The sequence below is a fragment of the Melopsittacus undulatus genome, chromosome 6, assembly GCF_012275295.1.
Source record: "Melopsittacus undulatus isolate bMelUnd1 chromosome 6, bMelUnd1.mat.Z, whole genome shotgun sequence".
Taxonomy (NCBI): Eukaryota; Metazoa; Chordata; class Aves; order Psittaciformes; family Psittaculidae; genus Melopsittacus; species Melopsittacus undulatus.
In genome coordinates, this window is record NC_047532.1 from 62606449 (window position 1) to 62625257 (window position 18809).

The 18809-nt window shown below is 36.5% G+C and overlaps 1 protein-coding gene across 4 annotated transcripts in view; it reads left to right on the top strand.

Moving 5' to 3' along the window:
- Window positions 1-18809, top strand: part of KCNT2 (potassium sodium-activated channel subfamily T member 2) — a 131248-nt gene that overhangs the window by 15268 nt on the left and 97171 nt on the right. For all 4 annotated transcript variants that reach the window (XM_034063972.1, XM_005140966.2, XM_013130602.2 and 1 more), the window contains exon 2: window positions 18567-18646. In XM_034063972.1, the coding sequence (XP_033919863.1) occupies window positions 18567-18646 (80 nt within the window). The remainder of the gene's footprint in view (window positions 1-18566; window positions 18647-18809) is intronic.

The following is an 18809-nucleotide window of genomic DNA, read 5'->3' on the forward strand; positions in this document are numbered from 1 at the left end:
TCAGCATTAGCTAAATGTTTATTTTAGATGAGGACCATGTATGTATTGACCACACAATTCAGTCAGTAAATTTCCATAATGACTTTCAGAAACTCTGATGTTTCTGAAAGCTATTTTAGTCCTTCCCTCAAAGGAAACTGAACACTAAATTGTTACATTGAATGGGAACTAGATAAGAAGTTGTAGAAGGCTTTCTTTTAATTGGAAGTCTAATCTCTTCAAAGCTAAAAAATCTTTTTCAAGTACTTTTCTGCTTCACAGATCAAGTAAAGATTCACACTCCAAAAAGTTATGTATCAATTTCACTTTAGATCATACAGCAAAAAAGAGATTTCAGCATTTATTCCCTATTACAAAACCTAATGTAGATAACCTGTAAAAGGCATTGTTCCCTAGAAATTATACACAAATGAAAAACTCACCAATACTATTCCTTATTTGCAATGTGCCACTCTTCTCCTAATCACTCATTCACCTCCAACAGATTTAGAGTTTAGACTATATATTGTGGAAGCAAAACACCAACAATTTATCCATCGAATTTGCCATGCTACCTGAAGTGGATATGTACAAATTCTGATCTGTGCAGCAAGACTGTAAAATACTACATCAGTCTTGTGCGATGCTGTTTTGGTCAGAGTTTCATTCGCTGTATATCATTAACTATTCATCAAAATGCTGTAATAACACAAAATCTGCATGAAGAAAGTTATCCACAGCGTGTTCTGAGAGCTACTGAGAAATGCAACACACACACATAACCTTCAGCTGCTTTGTAAGTAACTTGCAGAGATTTTAATCTTTTTGCATTATCACCTACTACTACAAGTAGACCTGTTTATTTCAATGGGAATATTTGTGTCTTAGTCTGACTAGAGAGGTTCTTTTCCATTGAAGAGATAGCATATCAGGCAACACAGTATTTTGCTTAGTCATTAGTGACAGCTTTAGTCATTGCACCTTGACCTGATGTAACTTATTAAGGCTCCAGCTAACTTCAGTTCCCCTTATCACTAGAATAAAAATGGGCATAATAGGTAAAAACCACATACAACTAATATAAATGAATGTCATGTGAATGACTATGATTTTTTTCATTATAAAATGTAAACCATTAATTTATTATTCTAAGTCTCAGTTTGATGACTACATTTTCACGCCCTACAAAACTGGGATGTATAAACAGCTAATAATTACTGGCCCCTTTCTGCACTACTCTATACTATATTGAGGTTAACAGAGCATTATGCCAATGAACCCTCCTCTTTTATGTTATATATTTTAAATGACAGTGCAGCTAATGTGTACTGTTAGGTCCTTCAATAGAATATTTCAGGTGACATTTTAGTGACCAGTGCCTGACAATCTGAAAATATTCTAGAAGGCTGAGAAGCTCAGAGAGAAGCCTTGTGTATCTGTCAAAATACTGAAAATAATACATGAATATGTTGTTATTCAGTATTTTAAGACTGGAAATGCTTTGAACGCTTTTGAAAATATAGCTGCTCCACAAATCCAAATCTAAGCAAGCAGATATGAAAATGATAGCTGGATATTGTTGCACTTACCTTAGTAACAGGTCTCATTTCAAGTGTTCTGGCCCCTTGTCTACGAGAATGTAAACTGGCTAATATGGCATTTCAGAAACCTGAGAATTTTAGTTATATTATGAAGCAAACAATGTCCAACATTTCTTTTAGTTTAGAATCATAGAATAGTTAGGATTGGAAAGGACCTCAAGATCATCTAGTTCCAACTCCCCTGCCACGGGCAGGGACACCTCACACTAAACCATATCACACAAGGCTTCATCCAACCTGGTCTTGAACACTGCCAGGGATGGAGCATTCACAACCTCCCTGGGCAACCCATTCCAGTGCCTCACCACCCTAATAGTAAAGAATTTCTTCCTCATATCCAATCTAAACCTCTGCTGTTTAAGTTTCAACCCATTACCCCTTGTCCTATCACTACAGTCCCTCATGAACAGTCCCTCACCAGCATCCCTATAGGCCCCCTTCAGATACTGGAAGGCTGCTAAGAGGTCTCCACGCAGCCTTCTCATCTCCAGGCTGAACAGCCCCAACTTTCTCAGCCTGTCTTCATATGGGAGGTGCTCCAGTCCCCTGATCATCCTCGTGGCCCTCCTCTGGATTTGTTCCAACAGTTCCATGTCCTCTTTATGTTGAGGGCACCAGAACTGCACACAATAGTCCAAGTGAGGTCTCACAAGAGCAGAGTAGAGAGGCAGGATCACCTCCTTTGACCAGCTGATCACGCTCTTTTTGATGCAGCCTAGAATACAGTTGGCTTTCTGGGCTGCAAGTGCACAGTGCCAGCTCATGTTCATTTTCTCATTGAACAGCACACAGAATCACAGAATCCCAAGCGTTGGAAGGGACCTCGAAAGATCATCTAGTCCAACCCCCCTGCAAGAGCAGGGTAACCTAGAGTACATCACAGAGGAACTTGTCCAGGCGGGCCTTGAGTATCTCCAACGTAGGAGACTCCACAACCTCCCTGGGTATCCTGTTCCAGTGCTCTGTCACTCTCACAGTGAAGTTCTTCCTGGTGTTAACGTTGAACCTCCTATGCTCCAGTTTACACCCATTGCCCCTTGTCCTACCACTGGATATCACTGAAAAAAGCCTAGCTCCATCATCCTGACACCCACCCTTTACATATTTGTAAACACTGATGAGATCACCCCTCAGTCTCCTCCAGGCTAAAGAGACCCAGCTCCCTCAGCCTCTCCTCATAAGGGAGGTGTTCCACTCCCTTAATCATCTTTGTGGCTCTGCGCTGGACTCTTTCAAGCAATTCCCTGTCCTTCTTGAACTGAGGGGCCCAGAACTGCACACAGTAGTCCTTCTCTGCAGGGCTGCCCTGAATTTCATTTTGCCCAAACTGTAGCTGTGCCTGGGATTGCTCCGACCCAGGTGTAGGACCTTGCAGTTGGCATGGTTAAACTTCATGAGGCTGGCATCAGCCCACCTCAGAAGCGTGTCAAGGTCCCTCTGGATGGCATTCCTTCCCTCCGGTGTATCAACCAAACCACACAGCTTGGTGTCATCGGCAAACTGGAAACTACCTCAGGCTGAAGATTACAGTTTTCAAATAATGAACTGAAACTTTTTAACTTGCACTTCAGCTGTGTATTATTTTACCAAAGCAATATAGGTAGGAGAAAAAAGGGTAATCAGCAATTTTATTCTTCAGCTACATTATCTGAACCTATAATACATGCACCTAGGAATACACAGTGTTCTGACAGCCTGTTCCAGCTGTTTTCCTTTCCCCCTGCCAAAAGTGTATGTCTGTCCTGTTTGATCACAAAGCTGTGTACCAGCTCTGTATACAGAGGTCAGACTCTGGTTATAAATGCTGATGAACACAGTTTTATATAAATGAGCAATATATTCACACCACTGAATAAGAGTTGAAGTATACAGGTTTATTGTTCCTTTGTGTTCCAACTGAATATATGTGTACAAGTTTCAAAATATTCATTGTTGTTACTTATTTTAGTATTCTTACTGTCTGGGTTCAAGGCCAATAAAGATAAATTTTGTCTTGCTTACTCTACTTCTGATTTATAGGTACAACCAGCCTCTTTACTATGTCTGTAAGAAGTTATCTGGCTTGTTCTGTTAGGGTTCTCTCTCTTCTATCTAAAGGAACATTGCATGTTCATTATGAAAGGGAATTTTGTGCCGTTTTATTTTTCAAGTTAAGTTACCTTCCCATTTAGTCAGTTCTTTTTTTTTTTTTACTTCAAGCTAATTTATTATATTAAAAACATTAAAAAAAATTTCTGTAGCTGAAACAGCATTTTTACTGTTTCCAAATGAAAATGTCTTCTGTAAAGACAGGCACTCACTTTGTGCTATATCAGCCCTGTTTACTTTTTGGGTTGTTTACTTCTTTTCCTTATTACAAGTATTTGATTTTTTACCTTCAGTATCAGTCTCCAGAGAGCCTTTTCAAATGCTTTATAAAAGTTTAAGTACATGATGTTCACTTCAGACTTCCCCCTTATCTATCTCTTCCAATTATCTCATAATGAAGCAGAGTGCTACAGCTCATACTCTATTTATATCTGTCATTCGCTTCATTCTTAGTTTGTTCCCAGGCTAAATCAAACTTGTAGGTCTTGCATGGGTGCCATTTACTCTTTTTCATGTCTCATTGATATTCTAACCAGTACTTATATTTTTATCATTCCTAATGTACATTATAAGACTATTTAATTGCCTTTTCCCATGATTTTATTTAGCTGTGCTATTTTTAATTTTTTACTGTTATCACTAATACTGTGATTATGAAATATGTCAATTCAGTATCTGGCATTGAAGCCTAGTCTGTGTGCCTGGAAACTCCTGACATTTTAGCAATGTTAGGAGTATGACAGCCAGAATATCTAAAACTTAGAAGAATTATGATATTCATTGAATAACATTAATCATATACCTGAGAATACTATACATACACATACTGTTCACACCCAATTAGGAATTGTGTGAACATATTTGTGCTAAGAACATGGCTTATCAAGTCCACAGAAATTGGAATCACACTAAGCATGATCTCTTGTCCATTTGAAATATTAAGGTGCTGTCCAACTTAAGTGGCTATAGAATTGGATCCTTGAGACTCTTGCATCTTAATTTTTTTTTAAAGCAAAGTATTCATAGGAGTTTCTAAAGAGAAGAATGGGAGGAATAAAAGAACATTGGAAGGAAAACACTGCAATATACAAAAATCTGATTCTGAACTTCATACATACTTGCCTCATATTTTTATTATTTGCATTTTGATACAGTCCAGAGACCTTGAATCTAGGTAAGACCATTATAGAAAAACACTAGAGAAACAGACAAGCTTGTGATTCCCATTTCAAAAAGAATATGACATAGGTCAAGCAATGTGCTTCAAGTAGATGGAGCACAGGACCAAGATGTATAGATCAAATATGAATCACACGATGAAGAATTCAGGGTACTGAACTACCACTCTTCCTGAAGACAATCAAAAGACTGGTATTTGAGAAGCACTTTCAGAGAGAACATTTGAAGACAGCAAATATGAAAATGGAAGAATGCCGGAATGGAAAACAGACAAGGTTACAGCAGTAAATGGAACACAGCCTTCCTCTAGACAGAGCAGGGGCTTGATAAACTTCATGCGTCTATGTGTGTTTGTGCAGTTGACTAAGACAGGGGATTCAGCTCTTGACTGTGGGTAACTACTACTTCTCCAGAATCAGTTTAGCACAACAAAGAAGTGCTAAATCACATTAAAGACTCTTTTTAGGTATACTCTGTTTATGCATCTTCTTCCATCTACTTCTTTCAAACACAGCTCTAATTATGCCTGTAAAGTATCAGGTTTGATTTTTGTGAACAGTACAAATTGAAATAGGAAATGTACCATGCTTTATTTTAGTAAGCTAAAAGTGTTTCAATTGACTGTAAATTTATACAGCTGGAAGTTAAGATTCTTTTCTAGTTCTCATTGTTAAAAGGGTGAAAACTCTTACAATATTAATTTTTTGCCAGTCATATTTTCCTTAACTTGATTAGGTTTCGTTTAAAATTTAAGAGTGTCTGCACCAGGACAGACTATTTAGTCTGTTATTTAGCAGATTGAACTGGTCTCTTTGTTCAGTTATTTAGCAGGCAGTGAAATGGTAGTGCAAGAGCAGAGCAAGTAACACACTGTTGCTTATTTTAATACATCCTCATTCTGTTATACCCTCTTTTCCAACTTTCCCCTTCATCAACGCTCAGCCCATTCCCAAGTCTATTCCCATATTCTGTTTTGTTCTTGCCATCATTATAATTCTTTTTGGAACGAATCATCAACATTTTCCTAATGATATCAAAGTGCTCCTGTTACTGTGTTCTGAAGTACTAAAATGTGTTCTGGAACTTACGTATTAGTTAACGTTATGTAAATGTTAGTAGACAGCCTGATACAGGCAGCGTGATTAAGGAAAGGTCGCAGAGAAACATCTGTAGTATCTTAGACAGAAGTAACTCGTTTTTGTGAAATGGGCTCTGACTAGATGATTATTAGCATGATCATATAAACAGCTTCAAGTACCGCTGTAGGAGTTATAATGTCCAAATAGTGACAGATGTATGTTTTTTTCATAATCCACTTGGAAATATTTCAGCACTTAAGAGAATTCATTAGGGATTTGGCCTATAAAAATATTGTCTCCATTTAGAGAATTTTGAAAGTAAGATAATCACATTTGTCCAGATTTGAAGGAGACAAAAATGAACCAACCAATTTTTTTAAATGCTATTTATGAGTATATGAACTTGCCAATTGCAAAAAAAATCTGAATGAATGTGTTATAGAACTGTGATAGCTATCATTACTGTATCATGAATAACATAGATATTTTACAGAATCAGTGGAAGACCTATCCTAAAAGGCTCACTAGCTAAGGACCAGTGATGGAAGTAGGTATGGTCAGCAAAAGTCTGGTAATGAATACAGAATGGTTTATTACGCTAAATCAAAGTTTAGTTTTAAACATAGTTATAGATAATACAATTAAAAAAAAGACACCCAAACTCAATCGCAATATAAACCCAGATATCTATAATTGCATTTATGAATGCAATTCCATAAGCATCACACTGTACAGTTCTAGGCTAGAGGTTTTGGTTGTCTTCTCCCCACCCACCCTTTCCTCCCATTACTTTCATTATCTGGGCAACTGAATAATTGGTCCAGTAAGTTTGTGGCATCATATTATTTATGCTGCTTTTTCCAGCAATACAAAGAGATAGTTCATGATCACAGCTTTTTCCACTATCCCAGAGTGTTTGCTCTTGCTATGTGTTGCATTAGTTATGATACTGTCCTGGGTTCAGCAGTAGCAATCATTTTTCTCCTTCTTAGTAGCTGGTGCAGTGCTGTGGTTTTGACTTTCAGCCTGAGAACAGCACTGATAACACTGATGTTTTTAGTTGTTGCTCAGTAATGTTTATTCTGACCAACTGAGTCTCATGCTCTGCCAGGGAGGAGTGGAAGCTGGGAGGAAGCAGAGGCAGGACACCTGACCCAAACTAACCAAAGAGGTATTCCATAACACAGCATGTCATGCCCAGTACATAAACTGAGGGCAGTTACCTGGAAGGGCTAGACCACTGCTCAGTCAGGCTGGGTATCGGTTGACGGGTGGTGAGCAGTTGCTCTTCCCTTGTTATTTCCCTTATCATTATTATTATTGGTGGTAGCAGTAGTGTTTTATGTTATACCTTAGTTACTGAACTGTTCTTATCTGAACCCGTGGGAGTTATATTCTTCCCATTCTCCTCCCCATACCTCTGGGAGCAGGGTGAGGAAGAAGTTGGGGAGTGACTGAGCAGCTGCATGGTTCTGAGTTGCCGGCTAGGCTTAATCAGGACAATTTATCATAGCGATTAAGATGAGTCTGATCAACAAACTGATTCAACTGAAAACTCTCCAAATAAAAGAATAGACTCTTCAATTAGAGCAAATTACTAGTCAGACCCACCTGGAAATCAGCCCTTTGTAAGGGTGACATGAGCAGAGACCCCCCTTGTGGAGATGGCAGCTTCTTACACTAGTCATAAAACATCCTGGCTTGACAATGTATCTACTGCTGTCTGCCAAGAGTCAGCACAAGCATATTTTACATGGTTAACAGAAACCATTTTGTGTTTACATCTAGTTTACATACAAACATGTACCACTAGTTTATCTGGTAATAAACAAATCAAGTGTTGATTGGTCACTATTGATTTAATAGTAGTTGGGAAGAAATGGCATTATTGAGAGCAGTAGAGAAAGTGGTAAACTGCATGTTGATAAATAAACAGTTGTCTAAACAAATTAGAACAGCTACTGCATCTGTAAACTGAAAACTGTATATACAATTTTCCTCAAAGTCAGCAATAAGCTGCTAAATACCAAACAGATGATTCAGTGAAGACATGCATCTGAATATTCCTTGATGATTTATTTGCTTCTTCAGAGATCCCTAATGTTCACTAGTAAAAGACTCCACAGTGAACACATATTTTCTTTATTGTGTATACACGTGACTGCAAGTTTATCGCTTGAACACAACAGCACTGAAGAGTTCAGCTAGCTTAAACTGAAACTGATAGACCTGGAAGTGCAGTCTAAGCTTAGCTTCCTTAGTGTCCTCCTTTAGTGTCCTAAACACCTGTGCTAGCAGGCCTCTAGCAGAGGCTTTTTCTGTATTGCAAGTTATAGCAAGCTCAAATCAAATCCCAAGGCTTGGATTTCTCCTGCTTTCAGGGTTGCTACTCCCTCCACTGCAGGTTGCAAAAGTAAGGAAATTAAGTGCTCTTTTGTTTCATCAGTCTGAGCCCAACTGTGTAAAGTAGGTACTGCCCACTTTAAAATCCTGGGCAGCTGCTTTTATTTGTCATATTGTACGCTTCTTTGTGAGATTTTGCTACTGCTTCCTCCAACTGTATGTTTGGGTTTTTTTTTTATTTGTTTGAGTTGTTTGGCTTTTTTGGGGGGGTTGGGGTTTTTTTCCTTCTTTTTGGTGTTTGGATTTGTTGGGGTTTTTTTAACACACAGCTGGAGAAGTAACCAGTTTATCATTTGGCCTTCATTATTTAGACTGTCAGACTTCTATTTAAACTCTTACTGCATTATATGCCACCTGTTGTATAAAGGTTTTGGGTCATTTCTCTGAATATATCTTAACTTGCCAGTCCTACTGAGATGTTTATGTTTATATTGCTAGGTTGATGCACACATGGATTTACCTTCCATATAGCATAAAACTAAAGCAGCCTGCTTCATGCTGTATAAGCTGTTGTGAGTGAGTCTGCTGCACAGGGCTTTTGAGAACAGCTTTGGCACTTATTTCACGCTCATCATATCCTTCTCTGAAGGGATTAGGAGGTGACAAAGCAAACTGTGGTGACAGCTGGGGGTGGCAAGAGGAAGTTGTGAGGACTAGGGATGGAAGGTAAGGAGTAAGTAGCAGGGGTGGTAACAAAAAGTGAAATTGAGCACTTTTCCTTCACATCTCTTAAGCTGAAGAAACATTCCACAATTTTGCTGAAGGAAACAGGCAATAGGTCAAACAGTCAAGGAATCAAAAGAGTGATGTATCACAGGTATAGAGGGATATCTATAGAGTACAGGCAACCTCACTGGAAACTAAAATTAGCAACAGCTTCATTCTAGGGAAGTAAAGGTCCAAGTATTTGAAGGTTATAGTGTCTCAAGAGTTTAGCTGCTTACTTTCCCATGACTTGGCAGTAAAGTCAACTAATTTCTGAAAAAACATAATTCATACCTGGGCTGCATTTGCAGAACAGGCAAGTGTGAACTGTAGACTTGAGTGCCAAACTTTCATTGGCTGGAGATGAATTTTAATTGCAATGCTTTTTCTACAGCGGATAGAATAATTTGGAGGGAATTCTGTAATTCAAATTCTGAGCCATCATGTTGGTATCACAACACAGAAACTGTAGAAGGCATTTCACTGGCTTCATTTTAAAGCTGGATTTTTAGATCCAGGAACTGCGATACATCCAGAGGTTATTTTCTCAAGGTTAATAGTTACATACACTTCAGGTTTATAATTGCTTTAGAGAAATAGGCTTATTTTGGGTTTAATTTATCTTCCAAATATCCATAATATGGGCATTTTGTTTGTCTTTAAGGAAGCAGCTTTAGGAGGTCGAAGAAAAAAAGAAGACAAGAAAAACCTAGGTCAGTCTGAATGGGGTCAGAGAGTTCAAATTACTTAGAGATATCTCTTTGGTGGCCAATTTAAAAAAGGAGGATCTTAAGTGTAAAAAGTACTCATTTTTAGATTAACACTTGGGAAGAAAGTATTTCAAGTTTGAAGGACAAATGCAATGTTTTCTGAAACTTCAGGCTATTTGTCTGATGCTTCTCATAAGATTTTTCTTAGTGTTTTGATGGAGGATGGCCTTATTTTTGCCATTTGTACTGCAGAACCCTATGGGAACCTGTTAAATAGTTAAGAATCATTATCATCTCCATATAGTTATTCAGAAAGCAGTCATGACAACTAAATTAGGGCAGAGACATATTAGAAGAATAGAGCTCTCAAAAGGGAGGACACAGAATATAGATCAAATCCCATCAGGTCACTGTGATACGAAAGGCAACGTAATGTCTTGCATAGTTGTACAGGAAACAAATTTAAGGCTCCAGAAATTTAGGAAATTTCAGACATTCTGTTTTAAGTGGGTCAGAAAACCCAAGTGATACCAAAATTAAAACAAAACCAAAGCTATTCTTTAAGTTGATGAACGTATTTTCCTTGGAAAAAAAAATCAACTAATTGGCTACTTATAGAACAATAAATGACAAATATAATTAATTTCTTGAACAAAGCAATTTTCAGAAGGAAAACAGGAACCCGTGATTTTGACATGACATGTTGACATTTCTATCTTAGAACATTCCCCGTCCTCAGGAAATGTTAATGAGTAAGACTCCATACACAGATCTTGTAAATTCATGTGCTTACACCGAATGCTGTTGTTTAAGAGTTTTCATAAGCTTTTATTTCCTTTAGGGTAGGTGCAGCTAATACCTCCCTGTAATTTACTATGTCTTTGGTAAAAATGTAGGTTAACTTACTGAATCCCAAAATTTCAATTTGGAAAATTACTGAAAACAAATGCAAGCAGTTTCAACTTTGGTTTTCTGATTTGATATAATTATGCTGTGCATTCTTCCACAAAACTCTGAATATATTGTTGGTTATAATTGAAAATTATCAAGTATAACCAGAGTAATTCAATAAAAGTCAAACCAAATCAGAAAACCAACAAAAGCAGAAAAGCCAGCAAACAGAAGTAATAAAGCGAGATGATAACAAAAGGCTGTGGAATTACATTAGAGAAGAATCAATATATATGCTTTTCTGAACCTTACACTGACCTGCCAGTTTTATGTAAAATACAGTGTATAATTGAAATAGCAAAAAATGGCTTTCATTTTGGTAGAAAAATAGTAATTACGTACTTAAAGCAATAGGAAAATACCTAATTTGAATATTTTTACTATTTGATTACTTTACTCAGCTCTGAGTAAATAGATTCTTTCCATTGATATAAGTGGTCATTGCATCAGACCTGCTAGGAAGTTGGGTCTCTGTTTCAGGTAACTTATTAATGAGTCATATTTAAAAGTATAAAATGATATTTTATTCATGGTGATGTGATACTTAAAAAATGAGAGATTGGGATTCACCCACAAAGGGTTTCTGTTCCTTTTTTTTTCCTATCCATCTGCTCTTTTTTAGTTCTTCTCCCTTCTGCTGCATTTTCAGAAAACGAAATCTTTATTTCTTTTTTTTTTAAGTAAAAATAAAATTGAGATAAGCAATCTGATCTGTGAGGATGCCATGTGCTAACAGCTCTCAGCTTAGTTCTACTTGCTGCTTTTGAAAAAATGCGATCTCGAAAAATGGCAAGAAAGAAAAAAGATAACTTGCAAAGGAGCAGTACCTGATTACTGACATACATTTGCCTTACAGATGAGGAGTTTAAGTGAATAGTGATTTAGATTTCTCTGTGTCCTGGGTTAAGCAGTAGCAGTCATTTTTCATATATAAGAAAGGTGTGTACGTGTAAACTGCTATATCTGAAGTGAGCAATTTGTCTTTAAGATCTTTATTTATTTGCTATTCTAAAGATGACTGAAATCTACTAGAACAGCTTAAGACTTATTTATCTGGACACCTGTTTCTATATCTGGATAATCTCCATGACAATGTCCCTCATAGTGTTTAGCTGCTTGCTTTATAAGAGAAAATTGTTAAATGGGGAGCATGCAAACTTAACCCAAACTTATTAAAATAAAACCTGAAACAAAAATTAAATGTTTTGAATGGCAAAGAGAAAATTGGTACAGAAGAATTTTAGGAAAGCAATAGGGAAATTGTCATGGTGAAGAGAGAACAAGATTTGAGTGGAAAAAAGTACAAATACATGGTAGATTTTAATGGGTTACTCTGTCTTTTGCTCTTTACAGTCTAAATAAAGAGTTAAATCCAAGCTGACAGTAGCAGAAAGGTGTTATCACAGTATGCTTGGTATTTACCAAGTTTGTTTCAAGTCTCCTTTTGACGAGCAGTCACCAACATTATTAATAAACCACAATGAACATTCCTGCTACTCAGGTATGATTAATTAGCACAACTACATACAACTGAACAGCATCTGGAATCAAACCTCATGAAGCATACCCCATTACTCAGAGTTCTTGGACTTGCACAGTTAAAAGGCCTCACATAATGGATTTTCATTGCAGTAGTTCTGTGCTGTGTATATCCTATTAATGAAGTATTTTTGCCCAGAGGTTAAAAAAAAGCTGTTTTCACATGCAGTAAATTCACTTTAAAATATTTATGCTTCCTCCCATTGTACTCTTACAGGGGAGGAGGGGAGAAGGAGTTTTACCATACTTGTCAAGTATCTTCCTTGTGTGACTTTTCTTGCAAGATTTAGCTTAAAAGTCCACGATTTCTTAATGAATCATTCACATATAGTTTATTGACTTTCTAACATCAAGCAACAGATTTGCAATAGGAAAGTGCATTTGCAGAAAAAGTCAAGTGTTTGGTGTTTGCAGGGCCACTAAAATGGAGGGAGATGCTCTGCAGTTTCTGTTCCCCAAAGTAAAGCAACATAAAAAGCAAGTAAAAAAAAAGTTTCTAATGACAAAAAATGCATATTGCAAATTCATTTATTACCACGCCATTACTGGAATGGTGAAGCTGTCACTGGTTTTCATGGGTCTGGGACTGAAGTAATCATTTCCTTTTTGAATTTGCAAGACTGATTGTGAGTGGAGGATTTTTATTTTTTTTTAAGTACTATTATTTGATTAAAAAGCATGCATGCTACCTACTATTGAGTCTCAGCTGCTTGCTATCAGTCTTCTCTTAAACATCTTTCCCTCAGAGGAATGGAAAAAATGATGATGTTTTGCACAGAAGAGTTCAAAAAATAATGTAATTTCATATTTCTGTGGCGGTAATATTAAATTACTGCCATGGACCTGTATAGATTTCATGAAGACAGTTTTATATAACTGGGGCCAGATGATTGTAAAAAGGAGCATGAAGCTGGCTCACTATCGGATTTTAAGAGATATTCTAGATACACATATTCTATTAAATTGTAATGAAGAAATTTTAATTAGGGGCTGCAATTTTTAGTATTTTCACTTGAACAATTACAAAAGCTTGCTTTTGCCTAGAAAATACTTTCTTGTGGTTGCAGGTGCAAATTTTTACTTTGTGCAGCCTGAACATTTCAGCTTGGCCTATTTTCTGATGCTATCTTGGATTTCTTTCAATTGAAACAAGCAGTGCTTATTGGAAAGATACAGTAAAAAAGGGTCTCAGCACACATACAGTTCTAAGCTACGAAGTTATTTATACATCATTGATCCTTTATCCTGTAACTTGTGATTAAACTCAACTCAGTTCATGCTATTTCTATCTTTATCAATGCAAAGAATTTTTACGATGACACTGATAACACCCAATCTCTGCAAATCCATTAGCTATGGTAACATCCAGTTACATAATCAAGGGAAAAGAAGTATGTCTGAAAAACTTATATTAGATATATTAACTCAGATTCACTAGTTTAGAAGGTAACCTTTAACTAAATATATACATAGAAAGAACAGAACAAAAGAAACACCCAGGAACAGATGTCAGAGCATATACTATAAGTATTAAGATGACCAAACAGGTTTGTCACATGGCAGTTGAAATTTAGACCAGACAATTACACTGCATAAGTTGTTCTAGAGAAGTACTGCAAGAATTTAGTTTGGAAAAATAAAGAGGTAATAGGTGGCATACTACAAGACAACTGTTAGAAGGTGTAGAACCTGTGCTTTGTTATGTACGTTCACAACATTAGATATTATAAAGAATCTAGAAGACAATTTTGCACAAGCACAGTTCTGCAGAGATCTTGAAAATATTAATTGATTTATTTGTAACAGATAAAATCCCCTATCAGAAAAAGACCTTATACCTGTCAGTTGTAATTGTTCTACGGTTATTAGAGTTCATCTTTAAAAAAATGCAGTGTCATATTGCAAATGTTAGATTTTATCAGCATAGTGCACAGCAAACGGCTTCAGTAGCCATGTGTCTTTTAAAGACTATATCCTAAAGCACCCAGAAAAATGTTGAGACGCTGATCTCCAAAACTCTTGCATATCCTGCTCTCACTGCTAGAATAGAGTACCAAATTAGGAGGCTGCAAATGAATTAGCATCTTTTCTGTACTTCCAATCAATGGGAGGCAACACTGATTGGAAGCACCCTTCCTTCGCACAGGCAAAGACGAAGTACCCTCCTTTCCACAATTACTACCATTTGTTTTGGGGTGCAGTCATTTAGCATGGAGACAAAGTAAAAAACTCTGAACTTCATCTGGTCAGTGTTCATCATGACCTGTGCAACTGATGACTGATTTCCTCCCAGAAATGAACAGAAGGCCTCCCGAAGTTAAGAATCAGTAACGGAAAAGTAGTGTCTTACATCCATTTCCTTCAGCATGATATGATAAGTTATCATTCAACAAGTGGTCTTGATCTGTCTTTGATTGTGACAGAACAAGCAGGCCTAGAAAATCAAGTGACCATTTTTCTGTGAAGCTCTAAACAAATCAGAGTTCTGAGTGCTTCAGAACATACAAAACTTTGAGAGCTGCTATGCAAGACAGCCATCATTAAAGTACATTCACCTTTTATTAAAAGCTATGAGAAAAAAATACCCATTTTCTTGTTTCTTAATGTAAAATAAGCTCTAACAATATCAGCTCAGTTCAGCACTTCATATTTTTAATTTCTAAGCACTGATCTACACACTACATAATAAACTTTCAGGTTTGTAATCTAACAGGATTTCACATGTATTGGATTGGCGAATCACAATTAAAAATATTTTTTCTATATTTCAAGGCTTTTTTTTTTTGTAGGAAAAACATGAAATGTCCCTTCCCATAAAGACTGACTTAAATTGATATACTTTTCTGCAGATTGGCTCTAGTTCTACAATTAACAACTTTTCTTGATTCTGATGTCATCACAGAATCACAGAATCACAGAAGTAGTCAACATAAATATTTACAGCTCCTAGCATGCATGTAGTGAGAAATCCACTTATACTTCCATTTTTTAAGGGATTAATTTAGCCAAATACACTATTTTCTAACACAAAAGACAATTTTGTAGATCTGAGGGTGCAAGGTAATATTGTTACTATAGGAAAGCATGGGTATGGAGTTAGGATGACATTGTAAATAGCAATGGAAAAAATGCAGACAAAATTAGTTAAGTAACTGGAGTGCAGACAGATTGGTCCCAGTTATTTAAAGTCACGAGAAGTGCTTTGCATTAGTGTTCTTGGCATGAATTAGTATTTTCCTGCTGTATTTGTATTACGTTAAAATGTACTACTCAAGTTACATCTTGACTGAATTAGAAGAGTGCAATGTATACTTGTACTTCGTGTACTTCAAGGTGCTTCTTGCAGTTTGCAAGATTCCATTGACATCGCTGTTCTTTGGGTTTAAACTACGGAAGACTACTGTTAGTAGTATTAAATTTTAAGAAGAAGGTTAGAAGAACCAAAAGCACACTGTGCTTTCAAGAGAATCATAACTTCAGTTGGTTTTGCCACAGGTATATTAGTCATATATTTGTACATTTTCAGAATTTCAGTTATGTTCCCAAAATACTCCTTTTTTAGGTTACACTTCATAGTGGGAAAAATACAGAAAAGAGCATATAAAACAAGTAGAATTTTAATTATTAAAAGATTAAAGCAAAAGTAGAATGGGTTTTCACTATAAAAATCAAAAGCAGAATACTGGAAAGGAATAGTATCTGGAGGTTTCTGTCCTTATCTCTGCCAGTGGCTCTTTCACCAGTTCATTCCAGCTTTACTTGTTACATAGTAACCTTTAAGAAACAAAGTGAAATATTCTCTGTCTGTATCATTTATTATGAAAGCTTCCACTGGTTATACATACACAATAATGTATTTCCTGCAAATGTAGAAGCCCCACAGTTTTTGCTGAAGTTTAAAAAAGTCAGGGGAAAGAGGAGTTGAGCCACATAAGTGGTATTAGCAGCATTCATAATCTGTTTTGCCATGGAAACTGCTGCACTGTGGAATCCTAGTTTGCTGTGAGCACAGGTTGCTGAGTAAAGAGAAGTAGACAGCTGTTAAAAGGCTATCAGAGCAATTCAGAATTGTAGTGATAGGAGGGTGATTAGCTCCCACACCCTCTTTCCTTATTGTCATTAAATGATGGCTTACTGTTAACATGTTGTTCTTTCATGATAAATGACTACTGTAATTTTCTGACTAAAAAATCTGAGAGACTAGTTTAAAATGCATAAAAAAGATCACCGATATAGTTCACCTTTTAAAAACATCCCTTACTTCAATAGCTTGTACCACTGTTTACCTACTAAAATATGTCCTTGACAGTTATGTGTATATATTTAGCATGTGGCAGCTGCCAAATGATGGGATAGATTTCCCAGTAAAACTGTCACTGCGTTGATAGTAGGTACCTTGGGAAATGTGCAGAAAAGAACTGAAGCAGAGCTCAGGGTCCCACAAACCTGCTAACCTACTGATTAACCTCTGGTTATCCTTCCTTAACTTCCTTAAGTTTACTAACTAAGTTGTGCTTCTTTTATTTGGCAGTGACTCCTTCAGTCTTGAACAGCACAACACTTAGTCTATATTTAAGCTCAATAGAAGCCCGGAAACAAGTTGCTCTTCATCTAATGGGTTTTACTTTAGTTTTGTGGCAGTTTCTAAGACATTCCTCTGTGCCCAAGCTCTTTGAAATATGCAGTTGGAGCTACTCTCCATTTAAAGCAGAGGGGAGGTGGGTTCCTCCTTTTTAATTCCAACTGCTTAAAGATCTGATCACAGTGGAGTGAACCAGATAGGGCAGAAAAGATGATCTTGGGTAGGTGTTGCTCTAACCCCTGTGTCAAACATGCCATTGCACAGAATAAATATAGAGTTCTGTAAGCTTTAGAGCTTAGTTCCAATATAGATTCTTAAAAATAAGGTTACGTTTTTCCTTCCTCTGCAGAGAAAGCAGTGTAATTCTCAATTCTACAAGGAGTACTACGATAAACCATACCAAAGCTAAATGACTAGCTAAAATTAACTGACCTCACTGAGCCATAGAAAGCCTTCTTTTTATGACATACTGACCCTATTCTACAAAGTAATATGCCTAAGCATGTGGTAGTAAATAAGCAAAAATGAAAAAGTCACATTACCTGAGATGCCATCCATTCTGGATGGATCCATTCTGGGCCCTTAATTAAATAATCCTCCAATTCTGTAAGTGTACATACCACATATGTGGTATTAGACAAGTATTTGAGGGGAAGAGAGAGACTATAGATAACATTAGATTATACAGAAATTGTTTCAGAAAAGGCTTCACATGCAAGAAAAGAAAAACTAAAGTTAGAGTCCTGTTTGAAAAATACAATAGTACAGATAAGAATAAGTAACTGAAGTAGAGTCACTTGATGAAAGATTGCTGAAAAGAATTACAGAGATAAAGGCAAGTATGCCTACACACAGAAAAGGTATATGCAATTTTGCAACACATGATGGTATACAGAGAGACAGAGACATAAGGAAGTAACTCACTTTTGTGGTATTACTTTATTCTTTAGCACCAGTAGAATAGTTCTCTAAGTGAGGACTGACTTCTCAGGAAGACATCAAAATTGTGCTGGGGTTAAAGTGATTCATTGCTGGAGGAGTGGTGGGACTGGTGAGGGAGAGCCAGCTGGGTAGAGTAGGGAGTTAAGGAGAAATGGAACTAATGCTGTACTTATCTTACAGCAAGCAGTACATCTCCAGAGCCCTGGAATGGCCATTCTATACGACTATTGCATATAATTTCCCCTTGCAAGCCTCTGTAACAGTTCTCTCTTCTAGTCTGTAGAACTATTGCATGAGCTATACTCAGACTGAATTTAGGGACAGAAACATGAAATACATTCTGGCAGATCCAGGGGGAAGGAAGAGTAAAAATGTTGCTGTTTTTTAATATAATAAGGGGATTATTTTCTGTATAATATTGTATGACTGCAACATAATTTTGCTTTCAAGCCTCAGTATTTCCGTGTGACAAAAGCAAAATACAGAGAGGTGGTTTATTTGGTGGAGGCAGAACAGTCTTCCAATGAAAATACCAAAATGTAGATGCTTCTGATTTTGAAGTATAGAGTGTCCAAGTAACAAGAAAATGATTCTGCATGTAAATGGGATAAGGATTGTTTTCCTTTTTTTTGTTTTTTTGGTTTTGTTTGTTTTTTAATCTTCAACATCAGTCATTCAAATTCAGTGAGCTTTTGGCTGAATACTCTCTTTGTTCCTTCAGTTTTATATAAAGAACAAATTAAGAGAGAAAATTAAAAAAAATACTTATCTTTAATATTCAATTCTAATACTACCTTTTATATTTCAGGGTGCAAGTTGAATTCTATATGAATGAAAATACATTTAAAGAGAGACTAAAGCTCTTCTTCATCAAAAACCAAAGATCAAGTAAGCAGTTGAATTAATTTCTGTTAAGCATAATTGTGATACTTTGAGTAGAATCCAGTTCCACTGAAGGCAACAGCAAAGTTATCATGGATTTTCTTCTGAGCTAAAATTTTATCCCATAGATATCTGTGTTTTCAGATAAAAATCCCAGTTTTACAAATTC